Source organism: Acanthochromis polyacanthus, chromosome 1 (assembly GCF_021347895.1).
Source record: "Acanthochromis polyacanthus isolate Apoly-LR-REF ecotype Palm Island chromosome 1, KAUST_Apoly_ChrSc, whole genome shotgun sequence".
Classification (NCBI taxonomy): Eukaryota; Metazoa; Chordata; class Actinopteri; family Pomacentridae; genus Acanthochromis; species Acanthochromis polyacanthus.
In genome coordinates this window covers 32,132,905-32,154,994 of record NC_067113.1, presented here as the reverse complement: position 1 = coordinate 32,154,994, position 22,090 = coordinate 32,132,905, and the positions used below count along the sequence as shown (strand labels likewise).

The window sequence follows — 22,090 nt, the reverse complement described above, 5'->3', positions numbered from 1 at the left end:
ATATGTTAAGAAATGTTGGAATATTACAGAAAAATGTTGTGCCAAATATTTTTAAATTATTTTTTTTCTTTTCTGCTCAATTAAATACCATGCAACTGTGCACCTTTAAACAGTTGAACACTGAAAAAGAATGATTTACCATTTGTAAAAATACAGACTTCAGATGTGGACATTAACTACTGTCTTAGCCTGTTTTCTTTGTTTTTCTTTACAGTTGACATGTTAATTAGTACTTTTTTTCAGAATTTTACCAGTTTTGTCTGTAATTGAAACAAAACTGAGTAAATCAATAACATAACAGTTTAAACATTTTTTATCTTTTGTTTTTCAATATCCGTATTTTAATTCAGCAAGAAATAAAATAAACCAGTGTATGTTTATGGTTAAACACTGTTTGATGTGAATGTTTTTCCACACTTTTAGCTTGTTTTTAAAATGTATTTTTATGGCTAACATGTAAATGAGTACTTTTTTGTGATTTCACTAGTTACTATCTGTAATTTAACAGCCTTGAATTGTCCAGCCACTGTATTTATTATAGTATATGAAAAGTAATTTGAGAAATTATTCTTGAGAAATAGGAGTCATTTGTTTCTTTCCAGTGTTTGACCATGAAATTTCCCAATTTATTATTGTTATTATAATTATTATTATTTACTGTGTTAAAATCGGCTTAACATGTAACTGTTTCATAGATATTTGCTGTAGTTTTCAATATGAAAAAAATCAGCAAATTGACAATATTTGTTTTGAAAATTAAATAAAAGTATTAATAATAGTAATTATATTATATAATATTTATTGGACATTATATATTATATAGAATTATTAGTTGTGTTATAATTGTTTAAAAAATTAATATTAATAACAAAATTAGATATTTACATTAACGTTGTTTTCTTGCCCCTGTGGTGCTGAACTGCACATGCGCAGACAGCCGCAGCTTTCGAAGTCATATGATCCGTGTACAGCCGATCAACAGGTTGTTTATTTACAGGGGATCCGCTGAAAAGCAGGATTTAAAGCAAACATACACTCAAATCAACTTTCACCTCCGCCTGATGTGATCTGTGTGTGGCTCCGTGTCTCCCTTGTGGGCCGATCTCTGAGGACTGTGGGCCGGGTCATGAGACTCCAGGGGTGGGTCTCCGTCTGTAACCTGGCAGCCGGATTCCTCTCCTCACCGTCCCGGAGGCTGGCGGCTCTCAGGGGCAACAAACACGTGTGTGTCTTCAGTGTGAGTGCGGCTAACAACATGGCAGAGGAGGCGAAGAAACTGGCCGCTTACGTCGCCGTGGACAACCACGTCCAGGTAGGGGGGCACTCTGGGTGGGTGTTATCCGAGTTTAAACACACTCTGTCGGCTTGTTGTTCACGCCAGGTCCGCTTTAGCTTCAGGCTAACATGCTAGCAGAGTTAGCTTAACCTACATGTTTTAGGCTAGTTTTGCATCTGCTCATTAAGCTAACTTTGCTAGCCTAGCCTAGCTTGTCAATACATTATTAAACTGACGCTGCTCGGAACGGAATTAGCACGGTGTTATGCCGCCTTGTCCCCATATAGTGGGCTAATTTAGCTCGGTATTAAGGACTAAATATAAATAACTGTATCCTAGCTGCTAGCAAATGGGCTCAGTGTAGCCTTAAGTGATGCTCAAACAGAAATAGCTAACGTGTACTGACTCAGCATTATATTGATGCTGTAACACGTTGCATAATAAATAAACAGATTTTAAATATTTCATGTAGTTTTCAGTCTTACGTTCACATAAAGTATAAAAGATAAATAAAATGAATCCCCTTTTGTACCACAAAGTGATATTTTACCAACTCAGTGTCCCACATGACAGCAAATCCAGTTGTTTTCCCCAATTATAATGCCTTTAAAAGACGAATCCAGTTCATTTAATGCATTTTTCCACTAACTGCAGCCTCTTCATTGTGCCTGAAATGTAATAAATTACTTGATATCATTCCTGAGGCTTATATACTAAACATTATAGCCCACAGGATAATCACAAAACAGCATTTTGCTTAAGTCATTATATAAAAACCATCCATAAATCATGTTAAATGCAGTTTAAATGAGGATATTAGACATACCAAACACACACAGCCTACAAATTCCTATAGCTTTGCCCTGTAATCGTCCTAAATACGTGCCTGATTGCATTACAAACTGCAAATATTGGCTCAGTCACAATTACTTAGTTGCAAGACATCCCCGAAGACAAACACTTCTTATCACCACAGACCCAAAGGTCATGTGTGCTTACACATTCTGACTCTTTAAAGCAGATATAAGTAGCTCTAGCAACTTTATCGTCAGTGTTTGGCAGATTATTTTGGCTCAATAGTTTTAAAAAGTATTAGATTTTGATTAATTATGTTTCTAATGCAAGCTACATACACATCTGTGTTACTAACAGACTCTCAAAAGTTGCTTCTTGGACATACTTTTCTTGTGCAATTTCCCTGAAAGTAGCAGAACTAGAATGTCACAACTTACCTCAGGAGCAGGATTCATTCTAACAGAGGCGTTTTTTTTGTTTTGTTTGTTTGTCATGTGCTCGTACAGTATGCGTATTAAAGGTAAAGTGGGCTGTGCAATAACAACAATACATGACACAAAAAGCTCCTTAAAACTAAAAAAAGTCTTAAATAATGAGGACAGAGACTGTGAAACCAAAGTGCATCGTGTATTGTGCATGAGTTGTTTATGTTTATGCATATATCTATATGGTATATGCATATTTATGCTGTGCCGATGTGCTGTAGCTTAGAGATGGGTGCTATAATTTGGATTTTTGAGCTAAGATCATACATTAAATGGGTGTATTTGCCCGTTTCATGCTTAAATTACAAACCCAGCTTCCCTTATGATGGCAGCCAACTCACAAAATGTCAAAAAATAAGAGGATACAGATAAAAAAAAAAAAAGAAAAATAACAATTTGAATGTTGCATTTAAGTGTTGCTAGCTTATCTTTTTCTGTATGTGGGAAGCGGCTCATGTGTAGAATCCATCATAACAAAGTAATTTTAATGATGTTTTGACCATCACTAGTGCTTATTGTCTTCCCACCTACAGAAAAGTAAATGTTTATGCAGCACGTGGCAGTTTTTTGCTCCTACTTAAATTATTGTTTGCATTTTGCAGCCCGGGTGTGAAATGTAGCATCACTGCTTGAGCTTAAGTGCTTTTCTTTCTCTTACAGAACAACCAGGTGGTCGGAGTCGGCAGCGGGTCGACCATCGTTTATGCCGTGGACAGATTAGGTGAATAAAACCATTTTAATTTTTATTTAATTCTCCACATGATGCAGAATGAAGCTAGTAGCTCCTCGTATGTTGTCAAAGTGTGTCTCTTTTCATCTTCTTGCACAGAGCATCAGTTTAAGCTATGAGAACATGTGATTTGTTACTAATTCATACATTATTGCACTGATGACCTTTCTCTTTTTCTGTTGTGTTTGTTGCAGCCGAGAGAGTTCGACAAGAGAAACTCAACATAGTGTGTGTTCCTACCTCCTTCCAGGTTAGTTTGAGTGCTGAATAACAGGATCTATTATTATTAGTAGTAGTATTGTTTTCACTCTAGTGGTTTAATATCTACAAAGTATACATTTTTTCACAATTATTATACTTAATTGATCCCACAAGGAATGTTTTTTTTTCTTTTTTGTAATTGAATTGTCACAGTTTGTACAGAAGTATTGTGTTTTTGTTTTTGTTCAGTGACGGCTCACCTCCACAGAAAGAACAGAAGGAGTCCCTCCTTTAACCCCCAGCAATCTCCTCCTACTTTTAGAGACGGAGAAAAAACTAATTAATAATTAAATGACTTGGAAAGGAGACCAACCACGGCGAGGCAGAACAATAAATAAATAAATAAGTAAAAGCATGAATGCATGCATAAGTAGATAAATAAATGAATATTTTTAAAAATTCAAATAAATAAAAAATAAAAATTGCAAATTTCAAAATAAATATTTTAAAAATGTAAATAAAATATTACAAAATTCAAGATAAATAATTGCATTGGAAATACATCGAACAAAATTAATAAAAACACAAAAATGTGTCTTTTTTTTAAGCCACATTAGCCACAGTGATCAGTAGCCTTTAAATATTATGGCTTTACAATGCATTATAAATAAGAAAATCGTATCTTTTTCCTAGATTTGTGAAGAATCAAAACAAATTTTCCCACATCCAGCACAAATAAAAAGTAGCTGAAGCCCAGTTTTTGTCTGTATCACATTATGCAGATGTTATTTACAGACACACATCTGCCTTCAAAGTAAAATAATTCCGTTTCCCGCTCCGCTTTAAGATTAATTCCTTGTGACAGCTATTCTTCTCATCACTGCTTAATTTATGAAAAAGTTGGCTGCACATCTCTAGCAGTGAGACGTGACAGACAGTGGCTTCTTTTTTATTTATAAGGCACTAAACTGCAAGATGCCACCATAATTAACGTCTCTGTTAAACTGGTGCCAAAGTTGCAAGTTGCTTTGTTTCAGCGTTTGGCTAAGGCTTGAAATCCTACATGTTTGCACATATCCGGAAAATGTTACAACAAATCTTAAAACTTAACACAACTGCACCTACTCCACTCTTAAATAGAACTTGTTCTGAGTTGTTTTCTCATGAATTATTGCTCAGTTTATTCTCTTTTAACTGCACTCTCGACATCTTTGGAACTGAAAACATGCCCTCAGTGATTCCTGAAGTTTTAGATATAAGTTAAATGAAATAAATCCGTATTTTTATGGCTTCTCTTGTTAGTTTTACGTCGTCTTAATTTCTCCCATCTCTCCGTCTTGCAGGCTCGCCAGCTGATTCTGCAGCACGGCCTCACGCTGTCGGACCTGGACAGGCACCCGGAGGTATGATGAGCTTTTTACCAATGAAGCCGAACACCGTAGAAGTGACAAAAGACTGCAGTATGTCGATGCACAAACGTCGGAAACTTTTACTTTTATATTATGCTTTTTAATACGTTTGTGCTCAGCTGGATGTGGCGATCGACGGGGCAGACGAAGTGGACGCAGACCTCACTCTGATAAAAGGTGGAGGGTGAGTACAGCTCATTAAAACAGCTGAATTGAATCAGCGTCTGCCTGTTTTCTCTTTCTCAATCATCTTCTCTTTTCCCCTCACAGCGGCTGCTTGACTCAGGAGAAGATCGTCGCCGGCTGCGCTAAACATTTTGTCGTCATTGCCGACTACAGGTTTGTGTTTTCTTCTTTACCCTGAGAAGTTAGAATGATGGCTGAAAATAAAATAAAGCTATTTTATTATATTGACAATGTGCTAAAATCTCCCTACGGTCTAATTTCTTTGAATCCGAAGGGCCATTTTCCACTCAAACAGGTGCAGAAAAGTCATATGAAGGTCCCTGTAATGGGCCTTTTCAGCCTTTGTTTTTCCGCTGCAGTGTAGAATCTGACAGCTGCAACCACAACGTTAACTCCAAGTGCTGTGAGTACATAGGAAATAGAGTAGTGGAGGGTTTGTTGTGTTAGAATATATGGTGATTTTAGAACCGAGGACATGAAGAAGGCAGAAAAAATGATGCTTCTTGTTGTCTCTGAGTTTGATAAGTCAGAATTTGTCACTGATACGCTGCAGTTTGTAGGTGGAAACGCTGATTTTTCTCATGTGGCTAATAAAAAACACTAAATGGACGAGTTAACAAGGCAAAAAGGGGTCATTTTCATAGGAGGTGGCTCTTTAAATTTGTATACTTTTTATATTAGCTGTTTTGGAAGCTGCTGTTTTCTTCCTCATGGTTATTATGAAAGACTTTCTATTGCACTAATTACTAAAACAGTGAAAAATAATCCTTTTAAATTCTGTTTGCTTAGCGATTCATAAGCAGCAGTTGGTTGCTCTAATTGGACAACTTTAAATGACAAAGAGGAGGATTAAAAGTTATGCATTTTGGTGTTTTAGTCACTTGGGAAATAATTTACTTGTTGGGAGTTGTTCCGCTGCATTCACACAACCAGAAATCACATCACTTTCTTGATATTAAAGTTAAGTATTATTTGCTTAAAGTGTCTTTACATCCATACAACAATCAATAAATCTGGTGTTCTTGTAATAAAAAGGAAAAAAAACTGTTATGTTTTGCAGTCACTGGCCTGAAAAACCTGTTTAATCATTGTTTTCTGTCCTCATGAGATGATTGTTTGAGCTGTTTGCACAAACTAACGAGTTTTCCATTAGGCTTGGTGGACGTATTGGAGATGCAGCAAAAAGTGCAGCCACATTTTGCATTTTTACTTAAATCTGCAGCATCTTGGCTTGCAGAAGCTGCCAGATCTTTGTATTATTGCATCTTTCATTGCTGTTTGTGTTCTTTATCCTCCTCTTATAGTTTTATCGGCTTATTTTGAAGCATTTCTGTGTGTATATTTGGTGCCTGTCTGCATTATGGCCTCATTTTTGACTGTGTTTTCTGTATGTTGGTGTGTATTTGTTAGAACTGGATGTTTTGGAAACAGTTTTAATGCACATTTATGTGGTTTGGAGGGACACCTGAAGGGATTTGTTCAGTTGTGTGCTTTCATAATTTGCTCTACCTTTGCTGGTTTCTACAATCCCACATGTTCTAGCTTTAAATTAAACACAGTTTTCATCCTGCCCAGTGTTTCCACCGTCATTAACTGTGAAATTCTTTGCCAAATCGACAATCAGATGATGTATTTGTGCAGAGTTTTTTCTTTAAATCAAATATTAGTGTGTTCAGTCTGGTGTGTATCTGTGTGAGGATCCTTTGAAAGGCGAGACTGTGTGTGTGTGTGTGTCCTGATTTGATTCCTGTTTTGCGCTCTCAGGAAAGACTCCAAGGCTCTGGGCCAGCAGTGGAAGAAGGGAGTTCCCATCGAGGTTATCCCCATGGCGTACGTTCCCGTTTCCAGGACGATAGCCAAGCGCTTCGGAGGGGAGGCCAACTTGCGGATGGCTGTCAGTAAAGCAGTAAGTGGATCGACTCTGACGTCTGTATCCAGCGCTGCTCTCCTCCTGCTGCCTTCATAGCAACTCCGTTTGTTACAGCAGCGATTTCACAGCTGTTCTCTTTGCTCACAGCTTCGCTCGGTGCTGCTTCAGGGCACATGTCTGAATTCCTGTTCTCATGCTGGACAGCCACGTTTCCAAGTGTCGGTGGAGACCCTGAGGTCCATTTCTGAGGATGATGGGTGGTGATCTCTCCCAATTAGGGACGCTAAAACTCTACAGCTGTCTTCTCAAAAAGCAGCAGAGCAGCTCAACCTACAAAAATAAGCATCCGGATGTTGAGAACCGCTGCAGTGGTAGATAAAGTATAAGCTACATTTTAAGAACGGACTTGTGTGTGAGCTTCATGTCAGGCTTGTGGCAAACTGTGAAACTGAGGAAAGTTTGCACTGAAACCGGCGGACCAAAGCGACTCCTACACACTCTCTGTAGCTGCCTCATTAACAGTCTGCAGGGTAGAACTTCACTCCTACTCAGTCCTTTGAAACAAACAACATCCAGTCAGACTCGGGACTCACTGATTGTTATTCCGACTCGTCATGTTTTCGTTGTTCCTTCTGACTGCTGAGCCAGGAAGCAGTCCATGCAGCAATGACTGAACACTTTGTTTACCCACGACGCTTTAATGATCAGACACGCTGTTATTTAATTGCGGTTGCACGTGATCACTTAATAACTACACAAGTCAGACCACAATAAAGCATTTAGTCATCTGCCAAGCCGGAATTTCAGGCTGAGTTTGACTGCAGAGAATAACACACAAAACACTGCGACTGGTCAGAATTTCTATTATTTATATCTATAACGTCATTGTGGAAAGTTTGATTACTCTATTTCAGATCATCAGCGGCCTTCTGCTTGATAATGTCTGATTTGCTTCAGATGTTTTTATCATAAAATATAATATTTAAAATGTTATCTGTGAAATTTCAGATTAATGTGTCAAATACTTGTCGAGGGAATTTAAAAAAATGATTTCCGTCTTCCCATTTTCAACACATTTTGTCGCACGTTGAAATCTGAGGCTGTGTTTGGAGCCTGAAGTTTCTACTGTGTTCTCATCATTCTATTGATTTAGAATCTGCAATATCTCTGATTATGGGTGAGCTGAAATATGGGGAAAAATAAGGGTTTTATCAGTAATAGTGCCTCAGTTATTGTCTGTCAAACATAGAATCTAACAGTGCTGGAACTTAATAAGTAGTTTTACTTGCATGTTAAACAGACACATTGTTAGAAACTAGAAAATTTGACCTTTCAAAATATGGAATTTTTGGCCAAATAGTTCTTCCCTTATAATATTTTCCATTTACCAAAACTAAAAGCGCCTCGTGAAAGCCTTGTAAAGTAAGTGAGCTGTGTGTTTCTGCCTCTCAGGGTCCTGTGGTGACCGACAACAGCAACTTCATCCTGGACTGGAAGTTTGAGCGCGCTCAGAACTGGAAGGAGGTCAACACCGCCATCAAGATGATTCCAGGTGAGGAGCGGTTAGAAAGCGGCGCTTATTTTAGGAAGCAATGCGGGGTTTAGTTGTGTGACATCCAGGTGTGTGTGTGTGTGTGTGTGTGTGTGTGTGTGTGTGTGTGTGTGTGTGTGTGTGTGTGTGTGTGTGTGTGTGTGTGTGTGTGTGTGTGTGTGTGTGTGTGTGTGTGTGTGTGTGTGTGTGTGTGTGTGTGTGCTCAGGTGTGGTGGACACGGGGCTCTTCGTCGGCATGGCTGAACGGGCCTACTTCGGGATGGAGGACGGCAGCGTTCAGATCCGAGATCCTCCGGTCAACTGATGAGTCCGACACAATCGCCGTCTTCTCTCCTCGCCTCTCGACCGACCTCACTTCTCCCGCAAGTGCCGAATTTAAAGCCAGGCTGTGTTTGAACCGAAGCTGCACCTCCTCCAGAGCTGGACAAAAAAAGTGCAGCAGAGAAGTTTCCACCAATCAAAGGTCACTTGATTTCTCTCATCCTGCAGGCGGTGCTTCTGATTCTGTGAGTTTTAAAGTGCCTGATGGGTGAAATCAATTGATATTCTTAGCGTGTTTTTTGTCTGTGTCGTTTCTCAGTGTGTCTTTCTGGTCACACTGGGAATGTTTCCTGTAATTGGAGGGTTTCACTGAATGTCTGCAGAGAGAAATTAAGGTGTGCCTTGAGGTTATAGTTAAAAAAGGAAAAAAAAAAATGCTGTGAAGGTTACATTTAAAAATCTCATAAACCGATAAGCAGTCGGTTTGAATCTCAACTCACTGTAGGCAGCTGAGAAATTAATTAATTTCACTAATTAATATGCAAATTTGAACAGCAAGAAGCTCCATAAGTTAATAAGGAAACCTGTGGTGCAGATATGAAGCTTCTGTTGTTTGTTTTTCGTGTTGCGAAGACGCATGAGGCAGACATAGAAATAAATAGAGCAGTCTGTTATGTACCGTATACACACACAGGTCAGCTCTAATGCATGTTTTCCTGCTGTTTAAGGAAAATTGTGCTTCAAAAATGAGTAAAAATGTCCCGTTTCTCTGTGATCATTCTGTATATCAGTGCTGAGCCTCATTTTGTGCCAGTGTAGTGATGCATTTACATCATTCGAAAACACTTTTACACACTAGAAACTGTATTTGTTGACGTTGACATTGCGCAATGTGTTTCTGGATGTTAATCTGAGAATTACTCGCTTCTGGCATGACAGGCTGCACTGAGCGAATGCCGACTGTTCACGGAGCAGCTGCTGCAACATTACATTTCCATTCTAATCAATTAAACCGGCTGTAACAGGCGTAAGTGCTGCACATGTGCCATGCAGGTCTGTCTTGTGGTTAGATTTTTTTACGCAAAATGTGACCGTTTTCACAGAAATCAGTCATAAAGTGTCAATATTCTTTAAATGTAGCTTGCAGTATACAAGAAATTGACCGTTCTGTATCAAAGTGGGCTTTTGCTTTGGACTCTTGATCAACATTTATTGTTGTTTACACACTTTATAGATGCTAGCTTACCAGTAGTACACAAACTTGGTGAAAAACGTGAACATTCACAGCCTCCACAAACTGAAGACACTAACTCAAAATTTTGCTTTGCTGCAACTTTTCGCCACAAAAAGCCAGTTATCAACATAAATTGCTACGTAACTTTATGCCCTGCAGTCTACAGATGTTAGCTCATTTTGCTAGCATCAGCCCCCGGTTGTTCAGTCACTTTAGTTGTTAGCTTACCAATGTTACGCAAACTTGGTGAACATTCAGTTTCCACAAACCGAAGATGCTACAATCCCAGAGCAAAAGCTAAAATTTTTGCTTTGCTGCAACATTTTGCCACAAAAAGCCAGTTATCAACATAAATTGCTACGTAACTTTATGCCCTGCAGTCTACAGATGTTAGCTCATTTTGCTAGCATCAGCCACGGGTTGTTCAGTCATTTTACAGTTGTTAGCTTACCAATGTTACGCAAACTTGGTGAACATTCAGTTTCCACAAACCGAAGATGCTACAATCCCAGAGCAAAAGCTAAAATTTTTGCTTTGCTGCAACATTTTGCCATAAATAGCCATCAAACATAAATTGCTAATTAACTTTACCGTGCAAGTTTACAGATGTTAGCTTCCCCATATTACACAAACTCAGAGAACACGTGAACTTTAACACTTTCCAGAAAGAAAAGACGCCACAACAAATCAAAAACCACAATCTGCAGGATAAAAGAATAAAAAAAGACTTGTTTTATCGTTTATCCAGCTGTACAAAGCTGTATACATTCTGGAAGGCTGAACATTATGAGAACATAAAGCCGCATACTGGAACATTGGCTTAAACTGGAAACTTAGTCAAAGAAAACTCAGGGTCAGGGTAGGAACTACTGCAGCTCACAAAAAAAAACCCAGCTTGTCGGACAGCTCGATGGCCGGCTCAGAGTGCAGGTACTGGCCAGAGAGGAAGGCCGGTTTGTGGGCGTACCTGCATGGCGCTGGAACACGGATGGTGCCTGGCCCGTTCCAGTACAAACGGCACATCTGGAACATCAGCCTTTGCAAATGTAGTGCCAGTAAAAATATATTTTTCGCGTCATATCCACTCCATAAACGTGGTTCAGTTTCGCCACGGTGTTGAAGTCACGTTAGCAGAGCTGGATGGAGAATTTTGGCTGTAGTAGTGATTTTGTTTATTCCTCTGGCCAGTGTATTTGCGGTCATGTTCGGTCACATTTTGATGCCATTCTCCCATGACGGCTGCTGTTGCTATGAGCCCATCGGTCTGGTTTCCTGCCCTGGGTGAAGACAGAGTTTGGAAAATGTTTTGTGGTTTCCTCTGAGTTTCAGCAGCTGCTCCAGTCAGTCTGCAGGTTAACATCCACACTTTAACTCACTTGTTTCTTAAAAAAAAAAACAACCTCTGAATGTGTTCAGTGCATGCACCTTCCTCCACTGTGTCGGTTCTTTTTGTGCCTGTAAGTCACTCTAGTGCCATAACTTTAAATAGGTAACAATGATGAAAAATGGTTCCGTTCAAGTGTCACATTTATTGGAACTGGTAGCAAAACAGGTACGTTTTATGTGCCTTGGCATGCCAAAGCAATAAAATATCATTTTTAGATTCAGAAGTAGCAGAAATCTGATTATGTAGCTGCTGATCTACGTGTTAAAAGCTGCACTGTGAGGCTTTAGGAGCAACTTTTCAGTATCTAAATATAAGTAGTGAGTTCCTAAAGCTGAATTTGATCAACTCTTAAACAGAAATATTCAAGATGCTTCCTGGCTGGAAGCTGCATACGATCTTATGTCATTGTGTCAGTGTCACACAAAGCTAAAATACTTCGAGTTACTACCCAAAATGCCGTTATACCTCTCCTCTGAAGTAATCATCACTGCTTTTCTGTGTATTGTGTCATTCTATGTGGTGATGTTACGTCGTCTGTCGCTTCTGTTGTTTTGGAATGCAGCTGTTTGTTCTGCTTTAGGCTCACGACGCCTTACACTGGTTTTATTTTGTAAATCCATGTTTATCTCTGGGAGACTCGGAGAACAATTTAATACAATGTTGGGAATTTTGTCTTTGTTTCCATTCTGGTACGAACAATCTGATTCTGGTCTCGTAAATTAAATCGAAGAGGCTGAATTTTACAATCGTCCTCGGCCTCAGAGGTGTGGAGATGAAGTTGGATGGTTTTGCACCAGCATTTCTTTGGTTTTCTTTCTTTACCAGTCCACTGTGAATATGACTTGTATTTCTTTTGTTGTGCTGTGAAGGTACTACTTTCTCTGTCAACCAATACAGGACCAAAACAAAAACAGCAGGCCTCCTTGTTTTATTTCTGGTGATTGAGTACGAGCTTGTCATTCTGTCAGTGACGTGATCTAGAGGAGAATCACCTTTGTTCCAGAAGTAGGTCCTCAACCAGACATTACTAGTCGATGTCAGAAAAATAAAAGTTAGAATCAAAATACTTTTCATGCCATGACTCACCTGGCTCTCATTTCCAAGAATAATCTACAGGAGATGTTTGTCTCATTTACTCTTTTTAAAAATGTATTTCCAAGAAAGACTTCATTATTGTTCAGGCTTCTGACTTGAAGGAAAATGTAGATATTAAATAGTCCTGTAACATGTTAACTCTAGAGCCGACAATAGTGTTTATTTTATACATGTTCGAGACAAATTGAAATTTTAAATTAAGATCCTATATTATGTTTTTAATAAAAATGTAGCTGACTTATTTAAAATATGAATTAAGACCCTAAAATATTTTGTCTATATAATGTAACTTTACTAGATAATTTTAAAGGTTAAGGTTAGGACCTTTCAGTATTATACATATATATCTTACATGAATTTACTACTTTTAATAAAGTTTTAATGGTAAAATCCAGCAATATTATTTTTTATTTAAAAATGTACCTTCCCTGACAAAATTTTAAAGACCTTGCAGTATTAATTACATAATATTACCTGATTAATGTAAATAATAAAGTGAAGACACTGCAAAATTAGTTATTATATAATATTACCTGACTAAATATTAATGTTATGACTCTACAGTATCTAAATTTATTGGACTAATTTAAATGTTAAGACCCTAAAATGTTCATTGGTATATAAATGTACCTAATGTCTTTGGATAGTAATTAATTATAATATTGTTTATTACCCAAAGTTCCCTGTCTAAATAAAATTTTAAGTTAATACCCTACAGTATTATTTCATGTATAAATATGCCTAAAAAAGGTTAAGACTACAATATTTTTTTGTTACATAAATGTACCTGTGTATTTTAAATATTAATGTTAAAACTACATGGTATCATTTATTGTATACATTTATCTGAGTAACATATATTGCAGTAAAAATTACAGTATCGATTATACAAATTTAGCTGACTAATGTCAAAGACAACAACAACAAAAACAACAACAGAAAAGGCTTCCTAAGCTGTAAACCTTGATGATGCCACCTCCCTGTTCAGCCACAGAGGGGCGCTAGAAACACAAGCAGCTTCATTCTGCTGCATGTTTCTTACTGCAAACACAGCAATCTGAGGTCCACGATGACCTCATGTAACACGTGAAATCAAAATTTATTCTGAGCACATCCAGCAGCTGTCTGCACAACTGTACGTGCTTTATGTGGTACGTGTACAGCAACTGTTTTTAAATTTATAAATACATAAAATATGTGTATATGAAAACCCTACTAATGGACTGAAAAGCAATATTTTTTTTATATTTTATATATTTTACATTATATATTTTAGGTTATTATTGTGCTGTTGTAACTATTATTGTTATTATTTTAATTATTATTATGTCATAGTCCTCCCCGTCCGTTTAGCCGAAACAGAAAAACACAACCCGTGACCAGGAACAGGAACTCTATCTGTCATCTCCACTGAAGCCACGTTGATGCTTTCATGTCGGCTGTCTTGACAACTACTCGTGAGTGAGAGCTCGAAGATCTAATCATGTGCTTCCACTGAGTCACCCTGCCTGCGAATTCACCAATAGCGCTGCAGCACATCGATGCTGGCCCTCTCATTGGACGTCCGACGACACTTCCGACCAATCACAGTACCTCCGCAGGAATCGACATCGGGGACTTATTTTGCGTCACCTCTTGCTCTCGATGTGTGGCAATCGCTAATGCGCCTGCGCCGTAGTGACGTACAACGGATTAGCCAATTGGGTGCACTGTTTGGGGGGGCTGGAGCGTTGGGAGCCCGCCTCTTTGACTGACAGATATCAAGTGCAATCGGATTCTGCTTAGTATGCGAGTCGCCATGATGAACAGCGAAGGGGCCAATAGGAGACGGTTATATTAATTTTTAACGAATGTAGTGATTTCATCGTCCAATCCCAGTGTAGAAACAAGGCGGGACTTAGCGTTACTAAGGCAAGTCTGAGTCTAGTATAAAGGGAATAACATGGTTTCCCAGTGGCTGACCTGTTTATGTTTACTTAAAGAACACACTGGAAAGGGCGTTTTGCAAGACTCAACGGAGCTTTCTACGTTGTAGCAAGTTTCTTTTTACACTTTAAGTTTCTTTTTATGTTCAGATTTACAAGGCCAGTGGCATGTAAATCTCATATTTCACTAATGTGCCAGTCTTACAAATGGAAAGGGGGCTTCACTTTGGAAACGTGAGCATTTCCCTGGTGCTCCTGCTGTTGCTGAAAGCGCTCATCGGAATCGGGACGTCGCAAGCTCAGGGCTCCGCCATCGGGAGGGAGTCGCAGTCCGCCGCCGCTGCCACCAACACCAACCGGGGTCCGGGCTTGACCTCGGCGGAAGATGGTGCGAGAGTCATGGAGCGCGGCTTGGAGAATGTAGGCAGCCCGGTCATTGGAGCAGACGTTACCGTGGAGGACGACGAGAACGGGTCGGCGGGAGAAGCCGACGAGTCTTACGGGGAAAGTAACGGTAGCGTCCGACCGACGAGGTAATTTTTCCCTTTTAAAAGTCTGTAACGGTCAGCTAGTAGCTAGGCATCCGTTATCGGACACCATCGGTTAAACACCTGCAAAACGTAAAAATCCTCTAAATTCACAAAAATACCTATCCGAAGAGCAAAAAACTCATTTTTCAATCCAATTTTACTCATCAAACATCGGTTTTATTGCACTTTAGCTAGCTAACGTACGTCTGACGTTTTTTTGAGTATTCATCCGCCGCTCTAAAAGTTGTTGCTTGCACATAAATCTACTTTTACCACCCATTTTCTCAAATAATCTCTAAATATTCTTAAAATATCACCTTTAAAGTAATGCTATATGATGCTAGTAAACTATCAAGACTCACAACAATGCTATAGAGCGAGTTTGACCTCGTGTCCGATAATGGGTGCAACTACAATTTTTAAGTTTAAATGGAAAATTGTATTAAAAGTAGGTCCGGGCAGTCGAGGTGGTTAGCTACAGCTACAGGTTTTTAGTTATTTATTGCATTTATTTGCGTAAAAGTGTGTTGGCAAGCGTGGAATATTCTAGAAAGGAGGAGAAGAGACTCCAAGGTATCGAGCTGAAAGTTTGTGAAGAGTTTTCACCTGCGCAGTTTCAGAGGCATGGGGCTGGAACATGTCGTTATGTTATTTGTTGGAAACTGCATTGATGTGCAAAAGGTCACTGGATATATTATGCATGTTTGTCACCCATAGATCTGAAAGCATCTCAGAATTACACTTGTTTGAATGCATGTCATAAATAATCAATGTAGAGGGGAAGTGTGACATTATGAGCAAGACTGGCTGCTTTGTGCTCTCCATATTGAGTTTGCTATTCATTTATAGCCTCATTTTTCGTTTATTGTCATCCAACAATCACAGGACAATAAGGGAACCTTCTTAATCGCTTGACAACAGAGATAGCATCCCCTCATGATGCACCGCTTATCTCCTCCTGCCAGCAGAGAGGCTGCCGCTCAGCTGAGTAAAGCTGGAATAAGGTCTGTTTGTGTATTTAAGCAGGGGTTGATTGAGGAAGCTGTGCTGGTTTGCAAGTAAGCGGCTCAAGAGGATGAAGTTTAAGTGGCTCCTCATGCTGACTGCCGCCCTGATAGCTGATTAAAAAAAAAAAAAAAAAAAGAAGTTGTGCTGAACATCAACTGCGAAGGAATCAGTGTGACACATCTGAAAACGTATGTTTAAAAATGAAAAGCAAACAATGTCTGCTTTAAGATGCAAATATTAACATGTCAAGCACCGTTTACATTTTGACATATTATCATGCAAAGGCACGTCGCTCTGCTGTGAAAGTCCCCAGGATGCTGCCAGTCAAAAGTTTACTGCTTCACATGACAACACACGTTTACACCGAAGCCTGCTCCTGCTGCTGCTGCTGCTGCTGCTGCTGCTGCTGCCCAAACTCAGATGCAGTTCTTGGCGCAGTGGGTAGGGCATTGATTTTGTCTTCCTTGGTAAACAGTAGGTTTGACGCCCACCTTAGATGTTTGGCGCAGTGTGTTCCTCATCATGTTCCTCTTCTGCTGTTTTTTTCAGTTTCACCAGGACAAGAACAGACACTTCTGAGTGTGATATAGCTTCTCGAATCCTGATGTTTTTTGCCTGCGACTTTTCCTGGCTATAGCATAGGAGGTCTAAATTATTCTCTGTGTACTTTTCTAAACATGCCGAGGGATTGAAGTTATAGTTGAGATTTCTCACCTTAATATTTCAACTTGTGTCTACTTGGCGGTAAAAATACAGCATATTTTCTGTCAGCCAGGCTCACTTTAAAGCTTTGTATGTTAGTTCTGGGTGTTTGAGACGCCTGCTCCTTCACAACAGGGAAGCCACTGAGCGTGCTGTGCAGCCACGTCAAAGGGAATAGGTGTTATTAGTTGTAATGCATGCAACTTTGAGGAAAAACAGAGCTTTCACGTGGTGTGACGTTTTGTTTACACCCACCAAGGGCGAGCACTTATCAGTATGGAGTGAAATAAGCGCAGCACATGGACGTCTCCTGTCCTTCACCATCCGCAGCACAGTATCAAGAAGGAAATCAAAAGTAATTAGTGGAGCGGTTTGCTAAGATAGAAGAGGGCTATTCCCCAGCCAGTCACCTCAGCTGCTGCAGGAAAACTCCTGGTGTTGGTCACACCCTGCCACTACTCGCTTTCCTCTGTTGCTATACACCGTATACATATTTCCCCTCCCTTCTCACCGTGTCACAGTCTTCTCTATCAGCATCTTTTTCTGTCTGCCAACACCTACTGGCTTCAAGGCATGCTATAAGAGTCACTGTCTGGACTGTGACTAATGATTTTTTTCCACTTTTGATAGTTTTCTTGATTATTTAATTAGTTGTTTGGTCTATAAAATGTAAGAAAATGGTGACAAATTGCACTTGTTTTATCCACACCCCAAACAAATTCAGTTTATTGCCGTATAATTGGGAAGAAACGTGAAAATATTCAATCTTAAGAAGCTAAAATCATCATTTAGACTTTATATTTCTTTAAAAAATTGTTCAAATTGATCCAGCATTTATCAAAATAGTTAATGGTTAATTTATTGGTCGACAATGAATCAGTTTTTCCACTAATTATTGCACATGTAAGCAATATATTAGATCAAATATGTTATCTTGTCATGTGTCATCTAATCATATGTCATCCAACCCTTTTCTCTTGACCTAAATAGTACATGTTACTTCTGATAGTTCATAATAGAGTCTCATAGACGTTGTAAATGCACCCAGCATCACAATAACAAACTTATACAAGATGAATAATGAGCAAAGCAGCACATAGAAAGATGCAGAAGAGAAACAGGACAACTGTGAAGTAATAAGCCAGTGTGAGAAAACTGGAAATGTTGCACAGAAACTAGACAACAATGAACTGGATTAAGGTTTTTCAGGGTCAAAACTCAGTCAAACCGATCACTCCCTGTCTGTGTGCCCCTGTTAAGGTTCCCTGTCTCCCTTGGATTTATTCTCTTTGTCTCAGTCTCTCTCTCTCATCTTCCACCCTCACCTATCTTTACCTTCACACATTTCTTTTTAATGCCATCCCCCGAGGATGCACTCGACGACATGCTCCGCTTCCATCCGAGTTGTTGCTGAACTTTAGAAAATGTCACAGGGAATCAGACGTGATTTAGTTAGGTTTCTCTTCAAATGGGCCAATTTACATGACGAAACGACAGAAAAAGCATTTACAGCAAACAGGAAGAATGTTGTTCAACAGTCATTTGGAGATTTTGAACCTTCAAGGTAATTCTTGACTGTGAGTTTAGACTTGAAACAGGAAAAACAAAGAGGAAACCCAGCTTTTACCAGACATCAAACAGTCAAGTTGAGCCTCTTTTGGTCAATAATGAGGCCAGGCTGTGGAAAACATGTTGTGACTTGTTTCCTTGACCGACCTTTACCTGTGGCTGCCTCCTCTCCAAGTCAAACAAACCTGATCCTGAGATTAAATGTGCCACCCTGTGACGACAATGCAGCCACTTCCTTTATTTAATATCCGTGAAAGAAACAATTCTAAAGATGTGTCAATTGTTCTACGTCTCTATGTAAAGAGAGGATTGTGACCTGATATGACGTTAGATTCAAACCAAAGAACCACTTCCTCCAGTCTGGAAGAATCTCAGTAACTTGAGCGCTTTGTCGACGACACAACTGGACGTCTTTAAAGAGAATGGACCTCCATCAAAGGCCTTTTTTGTTTTCTTCTAAATTAGATTCTGGAGTGTAGCACTTCAAACGCCCGCTGTTGAAACGCTTCACGCGGACAGCTTGAACACCAGTCTCCGCTCAGATGTCAACATTTTTAAATTCCTGTCATTTGCAGTTGTTTTTGTTTGGATTTTTTTCCCTTCTCCCACCACCCCCGTATCCTGTAATCTATAAATATTCTAGATGTTGGCTTTGATCCGGCCTTCAGTTTGTGACGAGCGCTGCCGTCGCCGCTGCTGACAGCTGTCGCCTCACCTTTAACGCTTTATGTTATAAACTCCGCTCTGGAGACTCGGTGTTTACATCTGTCTCCTACATATATATATATATATATATATGTGTGTGTGTGTGTGTGTGTGTGTGTGTGTGTGGTGGAGCATCTTCATGTATGTATGCATGTATAAGTGGATCATACATGTGACAGCACTGCCAGGTTTGATGCCTGGTGAGCCGCCGGGGAGCCTGTGGCACCTCGGGGAGCACTTGGAGGTGAGAGGAGAGAGGACAGCAGCTTTGTTTGAACCTTCTACCCCCACCGCCGCCCTCGGTACCCACCACCACCACCACCACCCCCTACACCCACCCTCAGGGCCCTGTAGCTGCAGCAGCTCTTCTGGGCCGCCGCTAAGCTCGCAGGCTGGCTCCCACCAGCCTACTGCTTAGCAACAGCCAATCGGCCAAGCCGGGCGACTTGTCGGCCAATTGCGAAGGAGAGATGGACCAGTGCTCAGAATTTGAGTTGGCCGCATGGGTCTGGCTATAGTTAGGTAAAGGATGAAGAAGTGGAGATGTTTTTTTTTCTCTTCATTCTCTCACATTGTCTCCTCTCTGTAACCTGGGAGATTTTGTGTGTTTTAATAATAGCCCCGTCCTCAAAATAACAGCTCAAGATGGAGTTGATTGAACTCCCCACGGGAACTTTTAATTGAGTGGTTCTTCAGCTTCCACTTAAACTCAGTGTCACTTCAAATGTGCTTATATAATCTCTTTAACCTGTTTTATCCTGCTTGTCTTTTCCTTATGTAACCGTGTTTTCACTCTGTTTCTCTTTGTGATCATTTGTGCAAAAGTTTCTTAAAATTTCTCATTTTTTTGATGCTTTAATGACTGACTTCTTGACTTTGTTTGCACCTGATGAACACTGACTAATCTGACACTGCATTTTGTTTTTAACCATGCATAGTGATACAAATCCTCGCTGATCGCTAAACAATACTGGAGCGGATTTATTAGGTCAGTGGCTATTTTGGTAAGTCGGCAGGACCCTTCTTGCAGCACTGCAGTATGGGTGGGGCACCAGCAGAAAGGTGCGATGCTCAGAGAGAGAGAGAGAGGCAGAAAAAGTAGGGAGGGGAGGTTGAAAACACAGAGTTAGCTGGTAGTTAGTAGGACCACGCTGTCTTGTTTTCACTCCTGATGGCTCCTCACTGCTTAGCAACAACGAATCACATCGCCGGATCAGAGCTGCGTCCCGGCCAATCAGCGGGCGGGAGCGTGGCGCCATAGAGTTTGGATTTTACCACGTGTGAGACGGTTGGAGAGAGAGAGGGTGATAGCAACACTTTCACATGATGTTTTTTTTCTTTCATGCTAGTACTAGAAGTTTTTTTTTTATGAAACCACACCCTTTGCTCTCTGCTGTGGTGGTCTGCTGCTGCTGCACTGACCCTGACAAATGTGAGGTCGATTTTAGAGCCGACTGCTCGAGGCCAGTCTGCCACTCGACTTCCCGTCAAGCTTTGGTTTCTGGGACAAAGACATAAAAAAATGATCACTTGTTTATTTAACAAGTTGAGGGAACAGTTATATAAACTGTCTGGTCACATTAAGCCACGGTTAAGTACTGATGTTATGTCATCTGTGATTATTTATCACTTTAGGCTTAGTGGCACATTTCAGCCACATCAGCCACCTTTGTGACCCTCTACAGGTGGAGTTTTTAACCTTGGATCTTTAATCTAGGTGTTATATTAGTAATTGTTGCACATAATCAAAGACCGAGCTCTGGTTGCATGCTGACATGTTCTAAAACATGTAATTTCTGTGGCATCATCTGTCAGAATGTGCAGACTTTAAAGGAATGCACTTGACCCTCTTTTTCCTGTGTCCTGCTGCTGCAGTTGGCGTTGCTGGGTGCGGCCGGCTCCGAGCTGCATCCGTAACTTTCCTTCCACGTGCTCCCCATGCTCTCGTATTTTTGTTCTGCCTCTCTGTGGCTGCATGCTACAGTAGGCTGAGTGGCAGCTGCGCGGCAGCAGAACTCCACACTCCAGCGTGTACCCAGGCTGCTTGCTGTTGCATGGTTACAGGCAGTCCTGCGCCGCCATTGGCCCAGAGTCTGCAGAGCTGCCGCCGCATTGGCCGAGCGCGGAGGAAAGAAACGCCTCCATTGGCTGCCGGGAAGCGGCAGGGCGCTCGGATTGGTCGGCCTCGGCGGCTCCAGCTCCTTGGAGACTCAGCCTGTGTAAACATCCTGGTTGTTTCTTTCAATGAGTGTTTACCAGCGGCTCGGTTTTGCCGGTGTGTGCAGACTGAGGCTGAGTGTCTCTGAGGAGCCCAGTCTGGTGAGAGCAAGGCTAATTGGCTCCCTGCTTCGCCATACGCTCGGTGATTGAAGAAGCGCTCGGCACTATCATGACACTTTGACAGCATTACAGGCGAGCACGCTAACAACCCCGAGTGTGTTGGCAGCCTGACTACTCTGCCTCTTTCTCCCCTTTTTCGTCCTCCATTCAAACGTCTTCTTCATTGTCTCTGCCGCCTGCATCTGTCACAGTCTGCGGCGGCGGCGGCAGCCCCACAGGCTACATGTTATCCCTTTGGTGATGAACAGAGCTGTGGTGTCTCGGGGCTCAGACGTGGAAAATAAATTGCCTTGAGTTGTAAACGATACAGTAGGGCTGTTTGTTTTGTTGTTGTTGTTGTGGTGTTTTTGGTTTTTTTTGGTCCGGTGCTATTTTTGTAGCTACTTGTTTTCTGTAGTAGCATCGTGGCACATAAAGTTGTAGAGTTAACTGCCCCCCCAACCCCCTTCTGCTCCTCCTTATCCTTTATCTGAAGTACAAAGAGTCCACAGAAGCCTTTGATCTCCCTCTCAGAATGAAGTTCTTCTATCTCTTTCGAGCCCTCCATCTATCTGTGAAGTTGAACTCGACGCTCTCACAGACTTCTTCCTCACTTCTACATTCACAGCAGGACTTAGGAGGAGGGGGGAGGCGGGGCCGGACCCAGCGAAGGCCGCCAAAGCTTTCCACCCTCTCACAGAGCCGACTGCTTAGCAACAACCAATCAGCCTAATATTTTTGGCAGGGTCTCGCAGCCAATTGAGAGGGTGAGAGCGGGCTTTGGCGCTCTGTTTTTATTGGTGGCTGCGAGGAAAAAACAATGTTTTTCTTAGTACTCCACACTTGAGCGC

The 22,090-nt window shown here is 40.7% G+C and overlaps 2 protein-coding genes across 3 annotated transcripts in view; both read left to right on the top strand.

Moving 5' to 3' along the window:
• Positions 1-915: 915 nt before the first annotated feature.
• On the top strand, positions 916-12,452 carry rpia (ribose 5-phosphate isomerase A (ribose 5-phosphate epimerase)). 2 transcript variants are annotated; one of them, XR_007944232.1, is made up of 9 exons: positions 916-1,312; positions 3,217-3,277; positions 3,481-3,536; positions 4,831-4,890; positions 5,016-5,080; positions 5,167-5,235; positions 6,847-6,988; positions 7,100-8,504; positions 8,711-8,759. XR_007944232.1 is itself a non-coding variant. In XM_022191612.2 (9 exons), the coding sequence occupies exons 1-9, from the start codon at positions 1,127-1,129 to the stop codon at positions 8,806-8,808; spliced, it is 837 nt and encodes a 278-aa protein (XP_022047304.1). In that variant the 5' UTR covers positions 918-1,126; the 3' UTR covers positions 8,809-12,452. The 2 variants fall into 2 exon arrangements, 1 of the variants encoding a protein (XP_022047304.1); XM_022191612.2 differs by having other exon boundaries at positions 918-1,312; positions 8,405-8,504; positions 8,711-12,452.
• Positions 12,453-14,394: 1,942 nt separating this feature from the next.
• The window catches only part of eif2ak3 (eukaryotic translation initiation factor 2-alpha kinase 3), a 46,885-nt gene continuing 39,189 nt past the window's right edge, over positions 14,395-22,090 (top strand). Inside the window, 1 exon segment of the mRNA XM_022191614.2 lies at positions 14,395-14,939. Within this exon segment, the coding sequence (XP_022047306.2) occupies positions 14,614-14,939 (326 nt within the window). The 5' untranslated portion in view covers positions 14,395-14,613.

Bases quoted from the DNA above. Each gene is read 5' to 3' on its own strand.
- rpia (XM_022191612.2), top strand. From the start codon at position 1,127: ATGAGACTCCAGGGGTGGGTCTCCGTCTGTAACCTGGCAGCCGGATTC. The intron at 3,537-4,830 runs GTTAGTTTGAGT...TCCGTCTTGCAG, and splicing joins GTGTTCCTACCTCCTTCCAG to GCTCGCCAGCTGATTCTGCA. The intron at 6,989-8,404 runs GTAAGTGGATCG...TCTGCCTCTCAG, and splicing joins GGATGGCTGTCAGTAAAGCA to GGTCCTGTGGTGACCGACAA.